The sequence below is a fragment of the Ranitomeya imitator genome, chromosome 10, assembly GCF_032444005.1.
Source record: "Ranitomeya imitator isolate aRanImi1 chromosome 10, aRanImi1.pri, whole genome shotgun sequence".
Taxonomy (NCBI): Eukaryota; Metazoa; Chordata; class Amphibia; order Anura; family Dendrobatidae; genus Ranitomeya; species Ranitomeya imitator.
The window spans coordinates 133553023-133578389 of NC_091291.1; the positions used below are offsets into that span (position 1 = coordinate 133553023).

Below are 25367 nucleotides of genomic sequence, written 5' to 3' on the forward strand. Positions count from 1 at the left end.
ATGTGTATGTGTGATTGTATGTAGGTGTGTTTTACGTATATGTATGTGTGTGTTTTTATGTATATGTGTGTGTTTTATGTATATGTGTGTTTTTATATATGTGTATTTTTATGCATATGTTTGTGTGTTTTTATGTATATGTATGTGTGTGTATTTTTATTTAGGTGTGTGTTTTTATGTATGTGTATGTGTGATTTTATGTATGTGTATGTGTGATTGTATGTATGTGTGTTTTATGTATATGTATGTGTGTGTTTTTATGTAGGTGTGTGTTGCCTGTATATGTCGGTCTCTTTGTGTCTATACACCACTCCTCCCCTTGGCATTTAGCTGCCGGTGTCACTCATGTGAAGCGCTGACTGTACGCTTGTGTGGGGTGGGGTGTTACTAAGCAGCACTGCCTGTGTCTCTTATATCTATTGGATTCCTCTCTGCTATTCCCTGCATTATATAACTACTACTCCCATGGTCTTCACACAGTGAACACGAAGAGCTATTCCAGCCCCCGATACGACAAATGGTCTGTAAACGCATTTTAATGATTTGTGCCGTCGTCGGTTCTTGCATGCTTCTGTACGTGGCATCGAGCCCCGGTGCTGCAATGTGTGGGCTGCGGGAGCTGCCAGCAATGATTATCCCCGTCTCATCGTTGCGGCAGCTTTACAGTAGGATCACGAGTCACCGTACATTGCATTTACAGATATTGCCAGTCTTGCATCACACGGCGCACCGCTCAGTATAATGACCCCCCATTACATGATCCTGCAGCAGATGCCCCCCCACATGGGTTGTGCACAGACCCCGCTCCCAGCTCCAGGTAATTGCTCTAACGAGGTACTCAGAGTGGGGAACGCCTGCTTTAGGCAGCTCCTGTGGGGAAAAGGAATTCAATTTTGGATCTAATTTCCCTGTGATAATTTGATTATTGATAGATTTTTATAGATTTTTCGACATATTATTATACGGTGATATGCGGCGTTCATGCTTCAGCTGTGGTCTTTTAAATGGTGACGTTTCGCCCTGGTGAAGATTTCACAAGTTTTATGTAAATATAAAACATCCAGCTCAAACATCCAGCTCCCCATCCATGAAGATGCCTCAGATCTTATATTGGGGTGTCCGCTATGTAAATGGGGGGCACTGACTAGTAAAGTGCTACCGGAAATGTTGGGGTGGGGCGCAAGAGCAATATTCGTTCATGGTAAATGCCAGTTTTATGGTTTTGTGCCGGAGAAACATACAAACAGCCATAGATTTAAAGGGTTATTCTCAACAGTTAGTAGGTGCTAACTTATGAGTCAATGGGGGTCTGAAGGCTGAGACCACCACCAACACTAATCCTAAGAATGGGGTTCTTAAATCACTAGCAGGCTCCTCCATTCATGGTCTATTGAACTGTCGATTAAGTCGAGCGCTCTACTCTATTATCTCCATCAGTCCCATGCTCGGACAGGGCTCTATTCTACTTTTTGGGATTGGAGTCGGTCCCAGCAATTGGACCCCCACCATACCCAAGTCATCACCTATCCTGCGGTCTTGATCTGCTGCCAGTGGATCCACAGTAAAGCCAGCCATGTTCTTTCCCATACATATGCGTGCACACCCATAGCGAGTGTGCATGTGTTCTTAATGGGCATATAGCAGTAAGCCGCGGCTTGAAACCTTTGGTGGTGGCAAATCTCTCAAGAAATAAAAAGAAAGGCAATATAATCCTCTACTAGGTTAGGAGACCCCCGTCAACTGGTGCTGCCAATATCGGGGGTCGTTGGACTTATCTCCTATGTGTACATGTGTCATGTCGCCGCTCCCCGAGTTCCGCTACACTTACCGGTCCTCGGCATCCCGGCGCGCTCCAGCTCGTCTCCTGGCCTCTGCTCCTCTGCTCACGCAGCCGGCTCCTGCCTCCCGTCGCATGCGCGCACGCACTGAGTTCTGCGGCGCACGCGCACACTTCTCCCTTTGATTTTGGCCGCTCTTTCCAGCCCACTCTATGTCTCTGGAGGACTCTGACCCGGAAGTTCCTCTGTGCACTCTGCTTATCAGGCCGCCTCTTCCTCCTGGCTGTGCCTGTCTGTCATTTGTACTTTGCAAGTGATTCTGGCCCTACGTTTCTCTGTAGTCTCTCTCTCCTCCCTGCCTACCACACTGCACAGCCTGCGCTACTTAACCTCTTGGTCTTACCTTCGCCCTCCTCTCTGTTCTCTCCTAGTGGTTGCTTGCCAGTGTCTCATCCCTGCCTTCCTGTGTCTCTGCCGTACCAGTCTACCAGTGTCTCCTGCCTGCCCATGTTCCCGTGTCTCAAGCCATACCAGCCTGCCAGTTTCTCCAGTCTGTTCGTGTCCTCTTGTACTCAAGTAACTACGTCGTTTCCGTCTTGCTTGTGCCCCTGTGTCTCTGCAGTGTCATTCCGCCCGCCAGTCCTTTCTGACTCTCGCTGCAATTCTTGTTGTCTGCCCCTGGGTACCCGCTGCCATGGCGGTAGTCTCCCCTGGGCCTGCTCCTAACGCTCCCTGTATAGGGGGTGGTTCACCAGGTCTACTCGCCCTAGGGAGGTTCGCTGCCGCGGTCCAGCGGGTCCACCTGAGGAGTTGTCCTAGTCCTGACAATATGTACATGAGATGTGAAGATCCAGTTTTTTTTACTACTGTCTGACAGATTTGGGTTCCCTGACCCTGTACAATTTATCTAGAGCCTCATTAACATGCTCGGTTGACCTCCGCTTCTCCGCAGGGTTCGCGTATCCCAACTTCTTTAAGTGAAATTTTCTTGCCTACAATATACATGAAGTTTGCAGAAAATCTGATAATTACAGGATTCCCATAAAGCCTTTTGGATTGGTCCATGCGTAAAGAATAATTTCTCCGACAATCTCATATAAATGCCCCTAAAATATTGGATTGGTCCATACGTGAAGAATAATTTCACCGACAATCTCCTGTCAATGCCTCTAAAATACCATCGCTATTTTATTTTCTGTCACCCGTAGACAGAGCAGTCAGCGAGCAAAAATGAGAAATGTAGCTTTTCCTGATATTTATAACAGTTGCGGAGGTTATGTTGTGTACGGTTTTCCCTCTGACAGACGCTGATGGAAGCCACTGTTTTTCTGATGGCTATGTGACAGAAGCGGTAATGCTGATTTCACGTCGCATGGACCGGGGCTGGAGCATGTCTGTCTCTTCTTGCTTTTTAAGTGGATGACCGATCATAACGTAATAGAAAAGCATTGTGATCTGTGGAGGTTATAAGATGCATTAATGCAAGAATCTAATATTTATATTCATAGCAATAGCATACAATAATTATAGCACATGATGTACCAGACTGCATGTGTTGCAGCCAGGGCCGGACTGGCCATCTGGCAATTCTGGCAAATGCCAGAAGGGCCTATCAGGTCGTGGGCCACCTTGTCTGCTACGTTGTTAACAGAATCGGTGTTCTCAAGACATCCATACTGTTAAGAGTTGTGATGGAGCATCCAGGGTAATATTGGTAATATATCCCATCTGGTTTATGGGGACGGGGACAACATGGGCCTGTGTGATGCCAGGGCTGAATTTCAGCATCAGTCTATACCTGGTGGAAAATGATTGTCCTTGGTTAGATTTGAACCAATAACCCGAACAATGGAAACCTACAATGCTAACCTGTTGGAATAATGTTTATTATTGCATATATTACAACTACTATGTACTACTGCTTATTGGTGTGAATTACCCAGACACGCACAATTTCTTTTCCCCTTGACAAAGCAAGAACGCGAAACGCGCGTCGGGGCTTTTTCTGAGACTGAGGACAGGCGGATCTTATGGGTATGTGTCGGTATTTATATTAACCTCTTGTGCACTTGCACTTTGCACCTTGGTAAAGGATGGTTAATTTCTTATGCATGCTACTATGAAGCTATTATATTATATATACTTACCTCATCCCAGAGCCTGGGTTACTCTCTACCTCAATCTCAATTTTTGTGCACTTTACTCGGGTATTAATAATCCTTCCTCTTACTGCTTATTGTCTGTTGTTACATCTTGTAGCATTAATGTACTTTAATAAAATTTGTTATCTTTTTATATTGTCTTCTGAGTGGTGTGTTATGATACTTTGTATCTTTTGGGTCTATGTACTACTGCTTATTGGTGTGTATTGCCCAGAGCGGGGTATTCAGGTCGCCGGGCAGCGTTGGATTCTCGGGGTCACGGGGATGGCGGTCGTGCCCTGTGCTCTGGGGACAGTGAAATAGGGATTAAAAAGGAAAAGGAAAACAAAAATTAGAAAAAGAATTTGTGATACCAGTTGGAGTGTTCGGCTGTAAGATTGCCGACACTTCAGATGATCCCTGAGGGGTAGGTGATGATGGCAGTGCAGGTGTTTAACCCCCTCCAACTAGGCCTGGCCCCCTAGGGATAGTGATGGAAGTAGATGGTACAGAGTAATAAGGCAGGAGACAGGGAAAGTTACTTTACCATTTACTGAAGTCCAGATTGTAGGGTTTGTGGAACTCCTAGGGTGAACCCGGTAGACCACGACAACGAACCTCCCAAGGGTGAGCTGGCCTGGTAGACCACCCCTATACAGGGAGTGTCAGGGGCAGGCCCAAAGGAGACTATTGCAGCAGACACTGATACCCGGGGACAGGACGTAGGAGAAACACGAGAGGCAGGCGGGAAAAACAGGAAGCGGAGGCAGGAGATACCAGGACGGATAGATTGGCACAGAAGGAGGAAAATGGACGGAGGATACTCAGGAGACACCTGCGGTTTTAGACCTGCAGATTACTATTATAGAGCAGGTGTAAGCCGCAGCGGAATCCGCACAAAGAATTGACATGCTGCGGAATGTAACCCGCACCGTTTCCGCGCATTTTTTTTTCCCGCAGTATGTGCACTGCGGATTGCGTTTTCCATAGGTTTACATTGTACTGTAAACACATGGAAAGCTGCTGGGGACCCATAGCTGCAGATCCGCTGCGGATCCGCTGCAAAATCCGCAACATGTGCACATTAGCCTAAGGGGAAACTAATTGGAAACGTACTTTAGATTGTCGCTTCCTATTTGATTTTTCATTAGAAAAAATTGTGCCAATGTTCTTCTTATTATTGCAGAAATCAGATGATGGCGTCAATGAAATCCGGCAGAACTTGGGCGGACATCCAAGAAAGGTAACGGATGATAACATGTGGATATAATACTGCCGCGCACACACGATTTATTCCATTTTTCACTTTTTTTCTACCTCGTAAAAGTAAGAAAAGTGTCAGTATAATCATTTCTGAGTGCATTGATGTTTATCCTCCGTCCTTCATCCAATCTTATCATGGATAGGGAACTTTTCATAAGAGCTTTGCTTAGTTACTGTATCATGAGTTAAGCCTCAACCATAAGGCGGTATTATGGCCAAGTAGTATCTACAAGTTGTAGAAACCCATAATAATGCGTCCATGGAAGTGTTTTGGGTCCTACAGGTTTTTTTTTGCCTCTGTGCATATGGAATAATTTCTGTAGGATACATCTGAAATCCATATTGCTCTTTATTCTATGGGATTCTGTTATATGTAGATTTTGTCTCATGTTTCTAAAAGAAAACACGTCAGTATTACGCTACTACATGGAAGCACCATATGGGAGAACATAAAGGACTTATGTCTCAGTAACAAGGTGGCACGAGGTGGTAGTTGTGAGCGAGTTCACTGAGCCTCAGTCAGTGAGCACCCCGGCACCTTGCACATGTAAAAACAAGTGAAGTCCCAGTCCTGCGGCACAGTCAGTTACCTTCAGCACACGTTCACTTTGGTTGCAGGGGACAAGATCTCAGGAAACGCCACAAGACACAGTTCTGTTCCAACGGTAACAACTTTACTGAATACGGTGCAAACAAGGCAATGTTTCCTGTGCTTTCCCTACAGCCTCTGTATGTTGCACACCACCAGCTCCCATCCTGGTCCCGAACCTCGTATTTCTCCTGGGGGCGATCTCACAGAGTTAGTGTCCGTCCACGCTGCCTGTCTAGATCAACTTTTATCCCCATGACCGGAGAATCCTCAGTCCTCACTATGGAGCATGTCTCGTCCTGGGCAAGCCTGCCCAGGCTCTGCCCGAAAAGCCGGAAATCCTCTCCCTATATCCCTGAGGCTTTGCCCTGTACCCCTTTTAACTCCTCCCAACGGTTTAACCCTTAGTATTCTATCCCTAAGCTAAAGAATACATTTTATATTACAGTATTAAACATCACATACAAGAACATTGTAAAACCGCACATTACATCAATAAAACATTAGGAAGCCGCACGTTGCACATGTGTTTGTTAGGCTTCTTTCACATTTGCGTCGGTACGCGGCCGTCTCTAAGCGTCGGTGCGACGTACCGACGGACGTTGTGAAAATTCGGCACAATGTGGGCAGCGGATGCAGTTTTTCAATGCATTCGCTGCCCATTCTAAAGTCCCGGGGAGGAGGGGGCGGAGTTCAGGCCGCGCATGCGCGTTAGAAATTGCAGGAACCGACGTACAAAAAAACATTCCCTTGAACGTTTTTTCGCTACGACGGTCTGCCAAATACCGACGCATCTAGTGCACGACGTATGGAACGTGTGTCCATACGTCGGGATGCGTCGGTAATACAAGTCTATGTGCAAAAAACGCATCCTGCGGGCAACTTTGCAGGATGCATTTTTTTGCACAGAATGACGCATTGCAACGGACAGCAAAAGACGGAAATGTGAAAGAGGCCTTATTCAGGAGAGAGAAGGCAATTGAGGGTCTCCGCCACCTCCTTACACTTCCATAGTATGAAACCACAGTGAGTCCATTGTGTGCATGAGGCATCATATTTTCTCCAGTACATAAATTACTGTATTGCTACATCTATATATGCTGGAATTCTTTCTTTTTTTAGGAGTTTTTTTTTTTTGAGTGGATCCTCTCCAATATACAATACTCTTCAAAAACTTCTTCAAAAACTCTTCCAATTCATTTCTATGGGAAATCCACTTTTCTTTTCATAGAAGTTTTTAAGCTTTATTTTTCTTGACGATCTTTTGATAAATGCTTGATGGAAAAGAAAAACATGAAATGGCTGCAAAAAAACGCTTCAGGAAAAAAAAACTATTCCAAAAACCATTTAAAGCTACGTTCACATTAGTGGTGCGTCGGGCGCAGCCGCGGCGACGCATGCGTCATGCGCCCCTATATTTAACATGGGGGCGCATGGACATGCGTTGTCTTGCGTTTTGTGACGCATGCGTCTTTTTTGGCGCAAGCATCAGGGCGCAGAGGACGCAGCAAGTTGCATTTTTTTTTGCGTCCAAAAGCAAGCCAAAAATGGACGCATGCATCACAAAAACATGCGTTTTTGCATGCGTTTTGCATGCGTTGTGCGTTGCGTCGCCGACGCAACACACAGCAACGCAAATGGGAACGTAGCCTAAGATGAATAAAAACTCCTCCAAAGACTTCCAGAAAACAGAAGTTTGCTGAAATGGGTTCTACTTGAAAAACACATGGTTTTTGAACCCCTAAAAAAAAACTATGATGAGTTTTCCAATGGAATCTGCTCCAGGAAATTCTCATTTTTGGTGAGTTTTTTTTTTTTAAAGCTTTTTCTTTTCCTGAAGCATTTTTTGCAGAGTTATTTTTTTAATCCTGAAACGTTTGTGCAGCCTTCTGATTATACGGTGCCTAATTTGAGTCATTTTTAAGAAGGAGGCATTTCTATTCTCAAACAATGTGTTTTTTCGAACCTGAAGTGGAAGAAAAAACATCAAAAGACTAAACATATGAACAAAGTGGTTTTACAATAGAAATGAACAGAAAGAGTCTTTCAAGGGTTTGTGCACGCAGAGAAGACTTCAAGGAAGAAACTGAGCAGAAACTTTCCAAATCCCATTCAAAAATTCAAAACTTTTCAAAAACGTAGAAGTTCCGCTCAGTTTCTGCTCCGAAAACTCTGCAACAAGATTTTGTGTGCACAAAGCACAAGCGAGGGGTATGACAAGGAGCTGTCCAAGTAGTGGACAACTTCATTAAGTCTTAGCCTTTAATCACATGGGATAGCAAAAGTTAGAGAGAAGCTGAGTGATTTCTGTCCCCTGTAGTGCGGCCATTTCTGTCTTTCCAACAGACTCATCAACAACAGAGCGTTCTGCAGTTACATGTTAGATTTTCAGCTTCTCCTGATGTGGAATGGATGAGGATGATGATGATGAGGAGGAGGAGGAGGAGGAGGATGAGGAGGAAGGTGGGGAGAAGGAAGATGATGATGAGAATAAGGAGGAGGATGAGCAGGATAGTGAGGAGGATGATGATGGGGAGGAGGAAGATGATGATGAGGATGATGTTGAGAATGAGGAGGAAGATGAGCAGGATAGTGAGGAGGATGATGATGATGAGGAGGAAGAGGATGATGATGAGGAGGATGATTAGGATGAGGAGGATTCCGAGGAGGATTATGATGAGGAGGATGAGTAGGAGGATGATGATTATGAGGCTGATGAGGATAAGGAGGATGATGATGAGGAGGAGGAGAATGATGATGAGGAGGATTAGGATGAAGAGGATTATGAGGAGGATTATGATGATGAGGAAGATGATAAGGAGGAGGATTATAAGGAGAATTATGAGGATGAGGATGATGATGAGGATATTTATGAGGATTATAATCATGAGGATGATGAGGATGATGGATGATGATGAGGAGGATGAGAATGATGAGGAGTAGGATAAAGATAATGAGTATGAGGAGGAGGATGATTAGGATGAGGAGGATTATGAGGAGGATTATGATGAGGAGGAGGAAAAGGAGGAGGATGAGGATGATAAGGAGGATTATGATTATGAGGATGATCATGATTATTATGAGGATGATGAATATTATTATTATTCATTGTTTTTAAACAACCTTCCTAATACTTCCCTCACTCAGAGACGCCCTTTTCCCAGGATGGCATCTGTTACTCTCTTCTTACCTAGAAGTAATAAATACACACAAAGTCCTTTTTGTATTTTGCAGCTTGAGCCGTGTACGACAACAATACGGCCTTTTACCGCGAGCAGAATGGGATGACCTCATCGCCGTGACCTCGTATGAAAAAGCCATGTCGGCGAAACAGAAAAACAAGAGTCTGCCGAGGCCGTTCCTGCCGAGGTAGGGCTAAATTACTAATATGCGTCCTTCATTGGGATTATGGTTCTGTTCACACAGATGAATGATTCACCAGCGAAAACATTTCTTACATTACAAAAAAATTCATCTCATTTGTGTAAACATTTTGCATTTTACTTGAGGAACAGCTCAGTCTTATTAACACTTAGAGGATACCTGTCCTTCCACACAACACCTGTAGACCCTCATAGTCTTGCTGTCTTCACCCCCGGCAACTTAATTTAAAACTGATTTTAGTACCTGTACCAGTCTAAGGTGGCCAGCATCTGTCAGGCTCTGTAACTCAGCATCCTTTCTTTTTTTTGTGAGAATTTTATATTCAATAGCATTCTGTCAACACGATAGGTTCTGGAACCTCCTATCACTTTTTGTTTTCACTCCCCAGCATACTTAGCTCTTGCTATTGTCCAAGTGTTTGCCTCCCTGGAACTGAAAGTCGCCCCTTTGTTATGGCTCTATTAAGCTATGAAGTTTATTTGTGTTGCATTAATAACAATGTATTTCTTGGCATGACTACAATTGCAAAGAGCCAAGCTATACAATTAGCACATGCAGCAGTACAGCAACACCTACAGCAATAGTACAGCAACATTACAGCAACACCTACAGCAACACCTACAGCAACACCTACAGCAACAGTACAGCAACAGTACAGCAACACCTACAGCAACACCTGCAGCAACAGTACAGCAACACCTACAGCAATAGTACAGCAACATTACAGCAACACCTACAGAAACACCTACAGCAATAGTACAGCAACATTACAGCAACAGCTACAGCAACACCTACAGTAACAGAGCAACAAACGCCTACAGAAACACCTACAGCAACAGTACAGCAACACCTACAGTAAAAGTACAGCAACAGTACAGCAACACCTACAGCAAAAGAACAGCAACAGTACAGCAACACCTACAGAAACACCTACAGCAACACCTACAGCAACAGTACAGCAACAGTACAGCAACAGTACAGCAACACCTACAGAAACATCTACAGTAAAAGTACAGCAACACCTACAGAAACACCTACAGAAACACCTACAGCAACACCTACAGCAACAGTACAGCAACAGTACAGCAACACCTACAGAAACATCTACAGTAAAAGTACAGCAACAGTACAGCAACACTTACAGAAACACCTACAGCAACACCTACAGCAACAGTACAGCAACAGCCCAGCAACACCTACAGAAACACCTACAGCAACAGTACAGCAACACCTACAGTAACAGTACAGCAACACGTACAGCAAAAGTACAGCAACAGCACAGCAACAGTACAGCAACACCTACAGCAAAAGAACAGCAACACCTAAAGCAACAGTACAGCAACACCTACAGAAACACCTACAGCAACAGTACAGCAACACCTACAGAAACACGTACAGCAACACCTACAGCAACAGTACAGCAACACCTACAGCAACAGTACAGCAACACCTACAACAACAGTACAGCAACACCTACAGAAACACCTACAGCAACAGTACAGCAACATGTACAGAAACACCTACAGCAACAGTACAGCAACATGTACAGAAACACCTACAGCAACAGTACAGAAACACCCACAGCAACACCTACAGCAATAGTACAGCAACACCTACAGCAGCAGTACAGCAACATCTACAGAAACACCTACAGCAATAGTATAGCAACACCTACAAAAACACCTACAGCAACAGTACAGAAACACCTACAGCAACAGTACAGCAACACCTACAGTAACAGCACAGCAACAACTACAGCAACACCTACATCATCAGTACAGCAACACCTACAGAAACAGTACAGCAACAGTGCAGCAACACTTACAGCAAAAGTACAGCAACAGTACAGCAACACTTACAGAAACACCTACAGCAACACCTACAGCTACAGTACAGCAAAAGCCCAGCAACACCTACAGAAACACCTACAGCAACTCCTACAGCAACAGTACAGCAACACCTACAGCAACAGTACAGAAACACCTACAGAAACACCTACAGCAACAGTACAGCAACACCTACAGCAACAGTACAGCAACACCCACAGCAACACCTACAGCAACAGTACAGAAACACCTACAGCAACACCTACAGCAACAGTACAGCAACACCTATAGAAACACCTACAGCAACAGTACAACACCAACAGCAACAGTACAGCAACACCCACAGCAACACCCACAGCAACACCTACAGCAACACCTACAGCAACAGTACAGTAACACCCACAGCAACACCTACAGCAATTATACAGCAACACCTACAGTAACAGTACAGCAACAGCTACAGAAACACCTACAGCAACAGTACAGCAATACCTACAAAAACACCTACAGCAACAGTACAGCAACACCTACAGTAACAGTACAGCAACACCTACAGAAACAGTACAGCAACACCTACAGAAACAGTACAGCAACAGTACAGCAACAACTACAGCAACACCTACAGAAACATCCACAGCAACAGTACAGCAACACTTACAGAGACACCTACAGCAACACCTACAGCTACAGTACAGCAACAGCCCAGGAACACCTACAGAAACACCTACAGCAACAATACAGCAACAGCACAGCAACACATACAGTAACACCTACAGCAACTGTACAGCAACACCTACAGCAACAGTGCAGCAACACCTACAGCAACAGTACAGCAACACCTACAGAAACACCTACAGCAACAGTACAGTAACACCTACAGCAATAGTGCAGCAACACCTACAGCAACAGTACAGCAACACCTACAAAAACACCTACAGCAACAGTACAGCAACACCTACAGCAACACCTACAGCAACAGTACAGCAACACCTACAGCAACACCTACAGCAACAGTACAGCAGCACCTACAGTAACAGTACAGCAACAGTACAGCAACAACTACAGCAACACCTACAGAAACATCCACAGCAACAGTACAGCAACACTTACAGAGACACCTACAGCAACACCTACAGCTACAGTACAGCAACAGCCCAGGAACACCTACAGAAACACCTACAGCAACAATAAAGCAACAGCACAGCAACACATACAGTAACACCTACAGCAACTGTACAGCAACACCTACAGCAACAGTGCAGCAACACCTACAGCAACAGTACAGCAACACCTACAGAAACACCTACAGCAACAGTACAGTAACACCTACAGCAACAGTGCAGCAACACCTACAGCAACAGTACAGCAACACCTACAAAAACACCTACAGCAACAGTACAGCAACACCTACAGCAACACCTACAGCAACAGTACAGCAACACCTACAGTAACAGTACAGCAACACCTACAGCAACAGTACAGCAACAGTACAGCAACACCTACAGCAACACCTACAGCAACAGTACAGCAGCACCTACAGTAACAGTAGAGCAACACCTACAGCAACAGTACAGCAACAGTACAGCAACACCTACAGCAACACCTAAAGCAACAGTACAACAACACCTACAGAAACATCTACAGCAAAAGTACAGCAACACCTACAGCAAGAGTACAGCAACAGCACAGCAACACCTACAGTAACACCTACAGCAACTGTACATCAACACTTACAGCAAAAGTACAGCAACAGTACAGCAACACTTACAGAAACACCTACAGCAACACCTACAGCAACAGTACATCAACAGCCCAGCAACACCTACAGAAACACCTACAGCAACTGTACAGCAACACTTACAGCAAAAGTACAGCAACTGTACAGCAACAGTACAGCAACACCTACAGTAACAGTACAGCAACACTTACAGCAAAAGTACAGCAACAGTATCATCAAAGCACAAAGCAACAATATTATTACATGCAATCGGACAAAGACATGTAACCAAAACCAATCTCTCCATGTTTCAGAAGCTGAGTAAGATCTCACATCTCTAGACAGTGTACAATATGCAATTCTAGGCTCCGAATGGCACTTTTAGCTTAGATGTGAAGGTGGTGCAGTCGGCTTCCTATCTCCTATGCAGAAATTTAAAAAAAATAAGCAATTGAAGAGTTAAATCCCATTGGACTAATATAGTTCACTATATCCTATTATTCCGTTTTGCTCACTTTTTGATGTCAGACCCTTTAAACATTTATCACAGAGTCAGGATGGAGCGCGCGCGTTGGTCTGAGGCTGAATCTATCCTTTAAATCTGTATCTAGGTTTGATATTTTGCAAAGTTTCCCCCTGCTGTTTTTTTATATACCGTAGTGAACTTTGAAGAGAAAATGTATTTTATTTGTATTGCTAAGCCGTCTGAGTACGTCTTGTCTGCACACTGACATCTGCGGAGAGGCGCACTCCCTCCTTTGTCTGACATTTTCATTATAGGGTCTTTCATATTGTGTAATTCTTTTACACAGCGACTTCTTGTTCTGTCTTTGTTAACTTCTCGGGAAACCGTATTTATTTTGCTGAAATTATATCACAACACAAAAAGCATGAAAGAAGCATACAATAAACCAAGTGCACTTGCATAGTAACTATATCAGCGGGGTAATAATAACAGCAATATTGGCAGACTGATCCCTCTCATGTGTGCGCATGTACAGTGAATCCTTCCTACAAGCTCTTGTTACAGATTACTTATTTCCAGAAGTATTGCCGGCTAGACATGCTCATTTACAATCATTCTCTAAGTGAAGAAGTTTGCAAAAACCTTGAAAATTGAGGGAAATGGTTGGTCTGAAATACAAAGTAATTTTCATCGTAAATCCCTGTCTATTTAATACCATAATCTAAACTATTTTCTAACATACTTTTATTAAAAAATCGCTATCTTTCCCTAATTACATGATCATCAGTGACCTTCATTTCAGGGGATGGGCTAGTCCCTGCATAATGTGCACTGTGTGATATGCACAGTGACAGTTCACTCTTTCACCGGCTCAGATCAGTAGTAACAAGCCAGAAACACTTTCAACTAAACTATTTTCTAAAATACTTTGCATTAAAAATTCCTCATCCTTCCCTAACTACACTATCTAGTTTTTCACTGCTTTCTTTTTGATGATGCACTGTTACAGAATCCCAGGGCATGCTGGGATACTCAAACAAAGCGTCATCATTGGGCAGAGACTCCGGTAATTTCTGCAGACTCTGCCCCCCCCCCCCCCCCCCGAAATAAAGCGTCATCAGTGACCTACATTTCAGAGGAATGGTTAGTCCCACAATGACAGTGCGCTCTCTCGCTGGCTCCGATCAGAAGCAAGGAGCTGGCAACAGAGCGAACCGTCAGTGCACCTTGTAAGATGAATATCTGGCTTGCAAAAACTTGTAGGGGTGGAGCTGATCTCTGCCCATGCTCAAGAAAATACCGTAACTTCTGTGCAGAGTTAGAATAATGGGACAATCTATTGTAACATTGCAGAATTGCTTTGCGTCACATATGAATTTGTGGATGATCCCTTTTCGTCATTTTACGTTCCAGCCTCACATCCAAATCTACTTGGGATCTTGGGAACGTAGACTTGGACTACGTTGACACGAAGCCACAAAAGCAGCACGAGGGGTAAGTCTTGACACTAGCATTATAAGCGGGTTAGTATTTAGATGGTATGATTGGTTATCCTCCATCTCGGGTTTTAGGATATGCAGAAAAGGTGTTTGATCCAATGGACCTGCCAGTGATGGGAGAAGATGCCTTGGGACGTGGTCTTGATATTACGTCTCGCGATTAGAGCCGAGTCTGATCCGGCAGCTATCGCCTCCTCGTATTCAGCGCCGGAGCCTCGCAGCACCTTCCCTGTATTACTTCTCTGCAATATGTACTGTAATAGAAGCACATCTCATGCCTCTTGAACTGATTACAGGCATTGCAATTTCAGAAAATGGAGTCAACCCAGGGCACCGTCTCCAAATGCAATGTAACATCTTTTGTTTAGAGCGAGGAGCCAAACGCATACATAATACTGCATAATTCTGAGATCGGGATAAGCCGCTCCAACATCTGCTCCGACAAGATGCCGGAAAGCCTAGTGGAGCAGCAAAGAACCATTAGCTGCTACATAGTGCTGCATGGGAAGGATGAAGCGGGGGCTTGTAGCATTTCTGCAGAAGAACACATAATGTGGTCTCTTTCGTAAAGAGCTTTGATGGAATATTAAAAAAAAAATTCAATATATTTATTGTAGGGATTCACGCTCAGCAGTAAGCAGCGTTCACACAGGCACTGGATTCTTGTGTCAAAACAGTGTGATTTTTATGTCACAGCACGGAAAAACCAAACCATAAACACAAAATCCATAGCCTTGTCCAGGTTCTTACTAAACAGAATAGACCTTGGCTACTCACACAAGGCTGAGCTAGTCCCAGTTCGGTCAAACAAAACGACTATTGTCCACATCAACAACTGATACTTGCAGTTTGGTGCACACGGCCTGTGCAGAAACCTTTCAGAGACTCGGGTTTGTCTCTCCACAGCTCCAATACAACCCACTCTGGTCAACTTCCCCAGCTTACTGAGAGAAAAAAGGTGAACACATGTCCTTGTTCTTAGTCAAAGCTAGCAAGGTGCATCTAATCAAGACCTGCAGTGTCGGGATTTAACTCGGTCCTACCTGACTTTCTTACATTCTTGGAGTAGCGCTGAAAAATTAAGGTAAAGAGTCCAACTGCACGCGTTGCCTTAAAGGGATTTTATCAAAATCCAATTTATCATTATCTGATTGCTAGGGGACCAAGTGGGACCCTCAACAGTCCCAAGAATGGGGACTGTAATGAAGGTTATCATGCTCATCCTCTGTTCCATGGACTATCAGAAATGGAGAAACATTGAGCTTAACGTTCTCCAACAGTTCCATAGACAATGAACGTAGAAGAAGCAATGACCTTTTGTGGCTTACCCTCCGTGTGGAGTGTGTCAGTGACTGCCTTCTGGACATCTGTCTTGTCAGCAGTCTTCCCCATGATTGTGGAGCTACTGAAAAGGACTAAGGGACCTTCCTAAACTTTTAAGAAGCCTTTGCAGGTGTTTTTTATTATTTATTCTAATTTACTGAGATAATGACTTTTGGGTTTTCATTGGCTATAAGCCATAATCATCAACATTAACAGAAATAATCACGTGAAATAGATCACTCTGTGTGTAATGACTCTATAGAATATAGGAGATTCACTTTTTACATTGAAGAACTGAAATAAATTCACTTTTTGATGATATTCTAATGTTGTGAGAAGCAGCTGTATGTGACATTACCTGTAGTTTCTAATTTCTGCATATTTTCCATTCTAGGAGGAGAAGTTCTAAATATGATCCGTTCTTTCCTAAATCGATATTAGTGAGGAGCACTGAGTGCGACCGAGGGAAGCCGACCGCAGTAAGTGGATGTCATCGTCCCATCCCCCGCAGTCATATTACTTCACAGAAAGGAAACCTATCAGCAATCTATTTCCAGGGGTCCGACCCTTGTGCCGTAGATTAGGATTCGCCACATTATCATAGAAGTGTGCAAATCACCTGTTTTTCCATGTAGAATCTGTGGCAATAATAAGCATGGTGCTACACTACAGCCGTGGCGTCATGCCTGTGATCGGATTTGACTGAGTTCACACAAGCATATAAAAAAATCTATCATTTTTCAGGCAGAAAAAAATGGCCATTTTTGCATCCGTTTTGTCATCTGTTTTTATACACGAGCGGTTTTAAGATTGACAAGACCAGATAGTTTCCTATGTTATAGAATTGCAATGTATCAGAATCTACACGAATGTTCCATGTGGGATATTAGATTTTCGCGCGAGTTTCATCCGACATATGGAAGAGACTAATGAATGCAACAATATTTTTTTAATTGGCAAATTCGCTCATCTTTTTAATAACATTGGTCAGTTTTTTTTTCACGGACCGAATTTACGTAGCTTTTTGGGGAGAATCCACATGAACATTGTAACTGTATGGCCATTATTGATGCAACTTGAATTTGGTACCCAGTGAGACAGATGACCAGGACTCCGGGTGACACCTTTGGGTGCCCTCATTTTTTTAACGACTTTATAGCTTTGGCAATTAGTTGGCTTCGCGGGCGAAAAATAGGTAATAGCAGATTACCTAAACAAGTTATAGATGCTGTTCGTATCTATTAAAAACTGGTGGAGACTGGTACAAATATAAAGTGATACTAATCCTCACCGATCCCGTCTCTTGCCCGTTCTCACCAGTCTCTGCTTCTTAGCCCTCTGTGTTGAGAAAGAAATAGTCAGAGAGGCCCTCTCGTTCATTCACTGGCCACGATAATGACACGTTTTTGCCAGTGATTGGATGTTCTTGTACGTGTGTCAAGAGAAGACCAGGAAGGACTAAGAGACGGGTAGAAACGGGTAAGTATCAAACCAGGACCTGTCGGGACCAGTGAGGTTGAGTTCTGATTCCTTCCTTATTTGGGGATATAAGGGGTAACGTTTCTCCTTGTGGAGAATGACTTGCCAGTGTGAGGAGGCTTATACACCATACAATTCTCCTTTGGGAAATGAAATATGCAAATAGCCTCTTTAGAAAGGAAAAGGACTTGACCTCAACTGCCACTTACTAAAAGTAGCAATCCTAAAAGTCATCGAACCTTGCTACATGGCTTAGGATAAAAACCAAACCAGCATCTCAGTTTGTAGACACCTGTTTCGGGGTGTTACCGCTCCTCAGTGCAAAGCATGAGATCTGATTTGGCTAGGAGAGAGGCTTAAGAGTGGGATCTTCTTGTGAAGAGTGACGAGCCAGGCCTGGAAAAACGCTACCCCTCAGATCCCATTCTTAAGCTCCCAGGATCTTCTTTCTCCTCCTGGACTGATATGTCACATTCAAAAATCATTTATAGACACGTGTTTTGGGCTGTTGCCCCACCTCAGTGCAAACCATGAGATGTTATTTGTCAAAGTTCAGAGGCTTAGCACTGGGATCTTCTTGTCGAGAGCGACAACTGTTTCGGGGTGCTACCTCTCCTCAGTGCAAAGCATGAGATCTGATTTGGCTAGGAGAGAGGCTTAAGAGTGGGATCTTCTTGTGAAGAGCGATGAGCCAGGCCTGGAAAAACGACACCCCTTAGATCCCAGTCTGAAGCTCCCAGGATCTTCTTTCTCCTCCTGGACTGATATTTCACACTCAAAAATCATTTATAGACACGTGTTTTGAGCTGTTGCCCCTCCTCAGTGCAAACCATGAGATGCTATTTGTCAAAGTTGAGAGGCTTAGGACTGGGACCTTCTTGTCGAGAGCGACAACTGTTTCGGGGTGCTACCTCTCCTCAGTGCAAAGCATGAGATCTGATTTGGCTAGGAGAGAGGCTTAAGAGTGGGATCTTCTTGTGAAGAGCGATGAGCCAGGCCTGGAAAAACGACACCCCTTAGCTCCCAGTCTGAAGCTCCCAGGATCTTCTTTCTCCTCCTGGACTGATATTTCACACTCAAAAATCATTTATAGACACGTGTTTTGAGCTGTTGCCCCTCCTCAGTGCAAACCATGAGATGCTATTTGTCAAAGTTGAGAGGCTTAGGACTGGGATCTTCTTGTCGAGAGCGACAACTGTTTCGGGGTGCTACCTCTCCTCAGTGCAAAGCATGAGATCTGATTTGGCTAGGAGAGAAGCTTAAGACTGGGATCTTCTTGTGAAGAGTGACGAGCCAGGCCTGGAAAAACGACACCCCTTAGATCCCTGTCTTAAGCTCCCAGGATCTTCTTTCTCCTCCTGGACTGATATTTCACACTCAAAAATCATTTATAGACACGTGTTTTGGGCTGTTGCCCCACCTCAGTGCAAACCGTGAGATGTTATTTGTCAAAGTTCAGAGGCTTAGCACTGGGATCTTCTTGTCGAGAGCGACAACTGTTTCGGGGTGCTACCTCTCCTCAGTGCAAAGCATGAGATCTGATTTGGCTAGGAGAGAGGCTTAAGAGTGGGATCTTCTTGTGAAGAGTGACGAGCCAGGCCTGGAAAAACGACACCCCTTAGATCCCAGTCTTAAGCTCCCAGGATCTTCTTTCTCCTCCTGGACTGATATTTCACACTCAAAAATCATTTATAGACACGTGTTTTGGGCTGTTGCTCCTCCTCAGTGCAAACCATGAGATGCTATTTTTCAAAGTTGAGAGGCTTAGGACTGGGATCTTCTTATCGAGAGCGACACCTGTTTCGGGGTGTTACCTCTCCTCAGTGCAAAGCATAAGATCTGATTTGGCTAGGAGAGAGGCTTAAGACTGGGATCTTCTTGTGAAGAGTGACAAGCCAGGCCTGGAAAAACGACACCCCTTAGATCCCAGTCTTAAGCTCCCAGGATCTTCTTTCTCCTACTGGACTGATATTTCACACTCAAAAATCATTTATAGACACGTGTTTTGGGCTGTTGCTCCTCCTCAGTGCAAACCATGAGATGTTATTTGTCAAAGTTGAGAGGCTTAGAACTGGGATCTTCTTATCGAGAGCGACACCTGTTTCGGGGTGTTACCTCTCCTCAGTGCAAAGCATGAGATTTGATTTGGCTAGGAGAGAGGCTTAGGACTGGGATCTTCTTGTGACGAGCGACAAACCAGGCCTGGAAAAACATTATCCCTTAGATCCCTGTCTCCCAGAAATTCCCAAAAATCAGCTTCTTCTGGACTGATATTTCACTCTCGAAAATCCTCAATTGATGGGTAATATCTGTACTCAGTGAGCTCAGACCTTCCCATCACTGAGATAGGAGATGACAGTTGGTGCTTATAAAGCTCTATGGAGATCTGTAACTGTCGTTTCACGAGACCTTGCAGCAGAATGTCCGTGTCGGCCTCCTGTCTCCATTGAATTTATAAAGCACCAACCGTCATCTCCTATCTCAGTAATGGAGAAATCTGTCCTCTCTAAATACAGATGTTACCCATGAATCGGGAGGGAATCATCAGTCCGGGAGGACAAAGAAGCAGATTCCTCTGATAAGATATACTGTATTACGACGCTGCTTATTTTCATGTGTACTATTGATCTGTGAAATAAAATTAAATCGATGGTCACTTTGTTAACTTGCGATATAATATTGTATCCGGCTGGATGATAGAATTCCTGATTAGTCTTTATTAAAAGATCAGTGTTATAAAGCACTAAAGAGCGACGCGACCTACTAAGCCTCAGCATTTACAAGATCACGTCCTCGCGAGCCGGCGACCTTTCCAGGTCAATGAGCATGAAATATTAAAGCTTAGGAAATGGCTCGATTAATAAATAATGTCCGGTCCTTCGCTGCATTGTAAATTCGTGTCATTTTCACCTGTTTTCCTCTTTTTTTTCTAGGAGCACAGCTCACATAGATACTTCGCAGAAAATAAGCATTTTGCCCGGGACTTTGTTGACTCCTTTATATCTGAGATTTTGGTTGATGAGATTGTGCCGGATGTTCTTATAGAGGCGTTAACAAATAGCTCACAGGTAAGAGCATTGTCATTATCATCGGGTTTCAATAATCGGGATAATATGGGCAAAAAATAATACAGGGGCTTTTCTTCCACCATTCACCCCAGAGATCAGTAGGTCACATTGTACAAAGCTCCATATCCTCTCTAGTGGCCATTCTCGGGTACTGCAGTTCCTAAGTGAAAGGGATCTGAGCTGCAGTACCGAGAATGGCCACTACACAGTGTTTGGCGCTGTGCTGTTCCAGCCTTGTACCCTGTGTATTCACCGCCTCCGCGGAACCTACACACAGCAGATCAGTGGGGTTGTGGGGTGTCAGATCCCAATTGATCTGATATTGATTACTTAATAGCTAGAGCTATCCAAAGGATAGGCCATCAATATCAAAGTCCTCAACAACCCCTTTAAATCAGGTTGTTTTTTGTGGTCCTGTGATATTTCTGATAGAGAGATTCAAATATTCTGCTTTGTTCCATAGATTAGTAGATTTAATGGGTTCATCCGGTTCTTGATGGCCTGTCGATCAGTAATCTATATTAGATCGGTAGGGGCAATCCTTATCTGCGGAGAAATAGTATTTTCCAAGGAAACTGGGTCCCTATAAATAGCTAATCTCATCCTCAAAAATGACTTCTGTCGGTAGAGCTTGTAAGTACGAGGAATTTTGCAATTTACTGCTTGTTAAAATTTTAATCCGTTCTTCAGATATTATCACTTTTCTTTGGTTTACAGCTCGTTGCCTCGGAGACCGACCACCGCTGCAGAATATGTGCAGTGCTCACAAGTGCTTTTCTATCGAGCTTGTAAGCGCTGTTTTGAAGTTGGTCAGGATCGTTGGAGCACGCTGTTGCCTAATAATACCGGCCAGCTTCAGTACAGTTTGCTCAAGCTAGACAGCAGCAGCGGTCGGTCTCCTAGGCAACAAGCTGCAAACAAACAAAAAGTGTTAATAGCTCAAAAACGGTTACAAATATTAATTAGCAGTAAGTTTCAAAAGTGTTTGATTGTATACGAACGATCCGCTAATCCACTAGAACAATAGTCTATGATTTCCGAATAGGGGGCTTAGTGTACCCTTAGTGATTTGGGCTTTTGGACAGTAAGAAAGGGTTAAAGTTTAAAGGGTTCCAAACATGACTGTGATTTACAATGATTTTTTTATTTTTTTTAACCCATAGATGCCAAAGAAGAGAAAGAAAACAGCAAGAAACTGGAAATCAGAGCCCAAATATAACGAGTAACGTTTCTTATAATTAATCAGGGGGGAACTTAGGTTCATTGAGCGCCAGGTCATGGTGGGTGGCAGAACCTGTCCAGTCTGCGGGTGTAGCCTAAATATGGCTGCAGGGGTCCGAGAAAAGTGTCAGCAGGACACTACATGCACATGACATTCATGGCAGGCACCATTTTTATAAAGATACAAATACACCAGGACTTCGGTAAATTTGTCATATTGTGCATCCTCAATTTTCAGTAATGTCTCATCAGAAAATGACCTAAATCAAGTTTTTGTGTTAAATGCATTATTTAAAAAAAAGGTTAGCAACGTTTTTCTTTATCCCATAGCATAATCTTTATTAAAAATACAAGTGATAAACCTTGTAGTTCTCACATCGGCCACCGGGGCTTTTTTAGACTCTAACTTCCTGTTGTTTCAGGAAATGCACATGAACGTTAGCAGCAATGAATAGATCTTTCGTATTGAAGCATCTAATAAGCGTGTGAAAAAGATCATTGTGAATGGAACGAGAATTGCAAGAGCTATACATAAATGCTGCAAAATAAGACCTTGCAAAAAATATTGTAAAATGTAGCATACTATATATATATATATAGCATGTATATATAATGTATTTATTACACATACGTATAATGCATTAATACATTGTTATTCTGCATCTCACAATATTTTCTGCATTTTTTTTAGCATTCATTATAGGAAACTCAAACCGAGCAGAGAGTATGTTGACCGTGTCCATTTTTTTGTCACCCCCATTAGTAATCGCGGAGGATCGGACGGGTCGTACTCGCCGACTTTTCTCGATGAACTGTTAATTGAAATCTTGAGAGATCTGTCGGCTCATGTGCTCAGGAGGATGGTGAGAGATTTTGTGGACGACCATCTAATACGGACGGCGCTGCACGATTGTATAGATGAAATTCTCACCAGTATCATCCAAACAGAGCTATCGTCAATGGTGAGTAAGCGAAGGGAATATGAGGGATGTTAAGGGGTTAATAGCGCCTTAATCCTTATTTATCCATTATCCTCAGAGGTGGTTAAAAATGTGTGATCATGGGGGTCCGACCAATGAGAAATGAGAATCGAAGTCCTGTGATTCCCGTGATTCCTGTGTGAAAGGAGCAGTGGAGCCACCACTGCATTTACTTACATGGTTTATGAACGGTCATTAGAGTAGAAGTCCATATTTTCAATCTATTCTCCATTCACTTCTAGATTGGTAGGGGTCCGACACCCAGCACCCCCACTAATCAGCTACTGCTTCAACCACAGCGCCACTAAGTGCATAGTGGCCATTCTGAGTACTGCAGCTCAGCCCTAATTGAAATGAACGTGATCTGAGCTGCAGTACTGAGAACGGCCACTGCATGGTGTATGGAGCTGTTCTGCCCTGTACATTGATGGTTAATGGAGGGGCCAAGCGTTGTACCCCCTCCGATCTGATACCAAAACCCTGGACAGCCCTTTTAAGAAATATAGTACAATACAATGAAAGACAAACTAAAAGTATGTAAAAAAAAAAAAAAGAGCTGCGTATCGGATATTTTTAATCCATTATTAATGAGGTGATAGAAACGAGTGCAGCGGAAACAGTGGAAGGTCAGAGATCGTGAATCAAAACTAAACTTTATGGATGTAATTCATGGAAATACATGATCGATCCATAACACAAAATGTTACAGAGGTGAAATGAAACAAGGAAATAAAGTGTAAAACTGGAAGCTTTTAATGCTGAATAAGACGATGGTTTATGTGACGGACGGATATAATAACTGCACTTATTACTAATCACCGGTCGGGGAGGAGCGGGATTAGAGGCAAAAAATGGCTTAATATTTGGTGTTTGTGCAGAGGCTTCTACTTGAGTTCTTCTTAATACATGCCGAGCACAGCCATTTTCATAGCCCCGTAAGTGGAGAGAGTGCCAAGAGGAGCCCACCAGGATGCATGCATGGCCAGGAGGTATTATACATGTGTCCTATGCAGGTGCTCCATATCTGCTGACCATACACTTATCCTGGTAGGCAACAGAATCATGCTGCAGCTTTCTAGTAAGTGTTTCACTGCACCTCAGTGCTGGAATCACATCTACACTGCTCAATACAATTGTACAATATCTCCCATACGGCTGCTGCTTTGGAACATGTTCTACACAGCAGGAGAGCAGGAATCCCTCATGTCTGTGTGCGCTGTGCATATGAGAAATCATAGCGGCTAGTCTACACCCACTAGCTCAGAGACAACTCATGTCTGTGTGCGTGTGCATAGGAGACATCATAGCGGCTAGTCTACACCCACTAGCTCAGAGACAACTCATGTCTGTGTGCGCTGTGCATAGGAGACATCATAGCGGCTATTATACACCCACTAGCTCAGAGACAACTCATGTCTGTGTGCGTGTGCATAGGAGACATCATAGTGGCTAGTCTACACCCACTAGCTCAGAGACAACTCATGTCTGTGTGCATGTGCATAGGAGACATCATAGCGGCTAGTCTACACCCACTAGCTCAGAGACAACTCATATCTGTGTGCGTGTGCATAGGAGACATTATAGCGGCTAGTCTACACCCACTAGCTCAGAGACAACTCATGTCTGTGTGCGTGTGCATAGGAGACATCATAGCGGCTAGTCTACACCCACTAGCTCAGAGACAACTCATATCTGTGTGCGTTTGCATAGGAGACATCATAGCAGCTAGTCTACACCCACTAGCTCAGAGACAACTCATGTCTGTGTGCGTGTGCATAGGAGACATCATAGCAGCTAGTCTACACCCACTAGCTCAGAGACAACTCATGTCTGTGTGCTGTGCATAGGAGACATCATAGCGGCTAGTCTACACCCACTAGCTCAGAGACAACTGAAAATTAGACATAGAGCCCGTAGAGGAGAAAACTGGATACGGGTCATATAATGGTCAGAAATCGTCTTGTTCCTCATGTACACCCCTGGTGCACTTATTTTACAGGTAGATGAATTAAATGCGGAAACTGAACAAGACAGATTCCTGAATAATCTCATCCAGGGGGTAATTGATAAAGAAGTGAAAGACGCCGTCATCTCTGTCCTCACCGAATGTGACGACGAACTCTCTGAACTGCACAAAAATCAGGTAAGGAAAGGGGAGAAGCTTTCGTCTGAGATTAAGCAAATGGAGAAGTAGAATATAATAATATTTCACGTTTTCTCACATCTAAAGCACTTGTTATTTAGCGTATTTAGTGAATAAACATCATTCTTGGAATTCTTCTGAATAAGTTCTATAACAGAATGTTATTATACATAAATGCTGCATTATTGTCAGATTACAGTGACGGCAAACAAACATGTGGTGGACCTGTTCCTTCTGGAGCATTTGCTGGGCATGATCGGGACGTACGAACCCATGATGTTTGGGACGGATCCGATGCAGAGTCTTCTGGACAGTAAGTGCTCCGAGGCGGAACCCTACGGAAGGATGACGGCCGTATACATCATCTTCATCTCTCAAATGTTTTCTTGTCCCAGACCGATGTATATTATTTATTAAGGGTTTTATTATTGTCCTTTTTTGCTGTTATTGTTAAAGGGGTTTTCTTTAATATTGATGACTTATCCTTAGG

General features: G+C 43.7%; 1 protein-coding gene across 2 annotated transcripts in view; it reads left to right on the top strand.

Annotated features, from left to right (window-relative positions):
- The first annotated feature begins 365 nt into the window (after positions 1 to 365).
- LOC138651123 (uncharacterized) overlaps positions 366 to 25367 on the top strand; it is a 49192-nt gene continuing 24190 nt past the window's right edge. Inside the window, exons 1-10 of one of the 2 annotated variants that reach the window (XM_069741121.1) lie at positions 366 to 520; positions 5106 to 5162; positions 9006 to 9140; positions 14578 to 14658; positions 16381 to 16465; positions 20399 to 20533; positions 21697 to 21755; positions 22518 to 22716; positions 24734 to 24877; positions 25070 to 25190. In XM_069741121.1, the coding sequence (XP_069597222.1) occupies positions 5113 to 5162; positions 9006 to 9140; positions 14578 to 14658; positions 16381 to 16465; positions 20399 to 20533; positions 21697 to 21755; positions 22518 to 22716; positions 24734 to 24877; positions 25070 to 25190 (1009 nt within the window). In that variant the 5' untranslated portion in view covers positions 366 to 520; positions 5106 to 5112. The remainder of the gene's footprint in view (positions 521 to 5105; positions 5163 to 9005; positions 9141 to 14577; positions 14659 to 16380; positions 16466 to 20398; positions 20534 to 21696; positions 21756 to 22517; positions 22717 to 24733; positions 24878 to 25069; positions 25191 to 25367) is intronic. The other variant, XM_069741122.1, reaches the window with a different exon arrangement.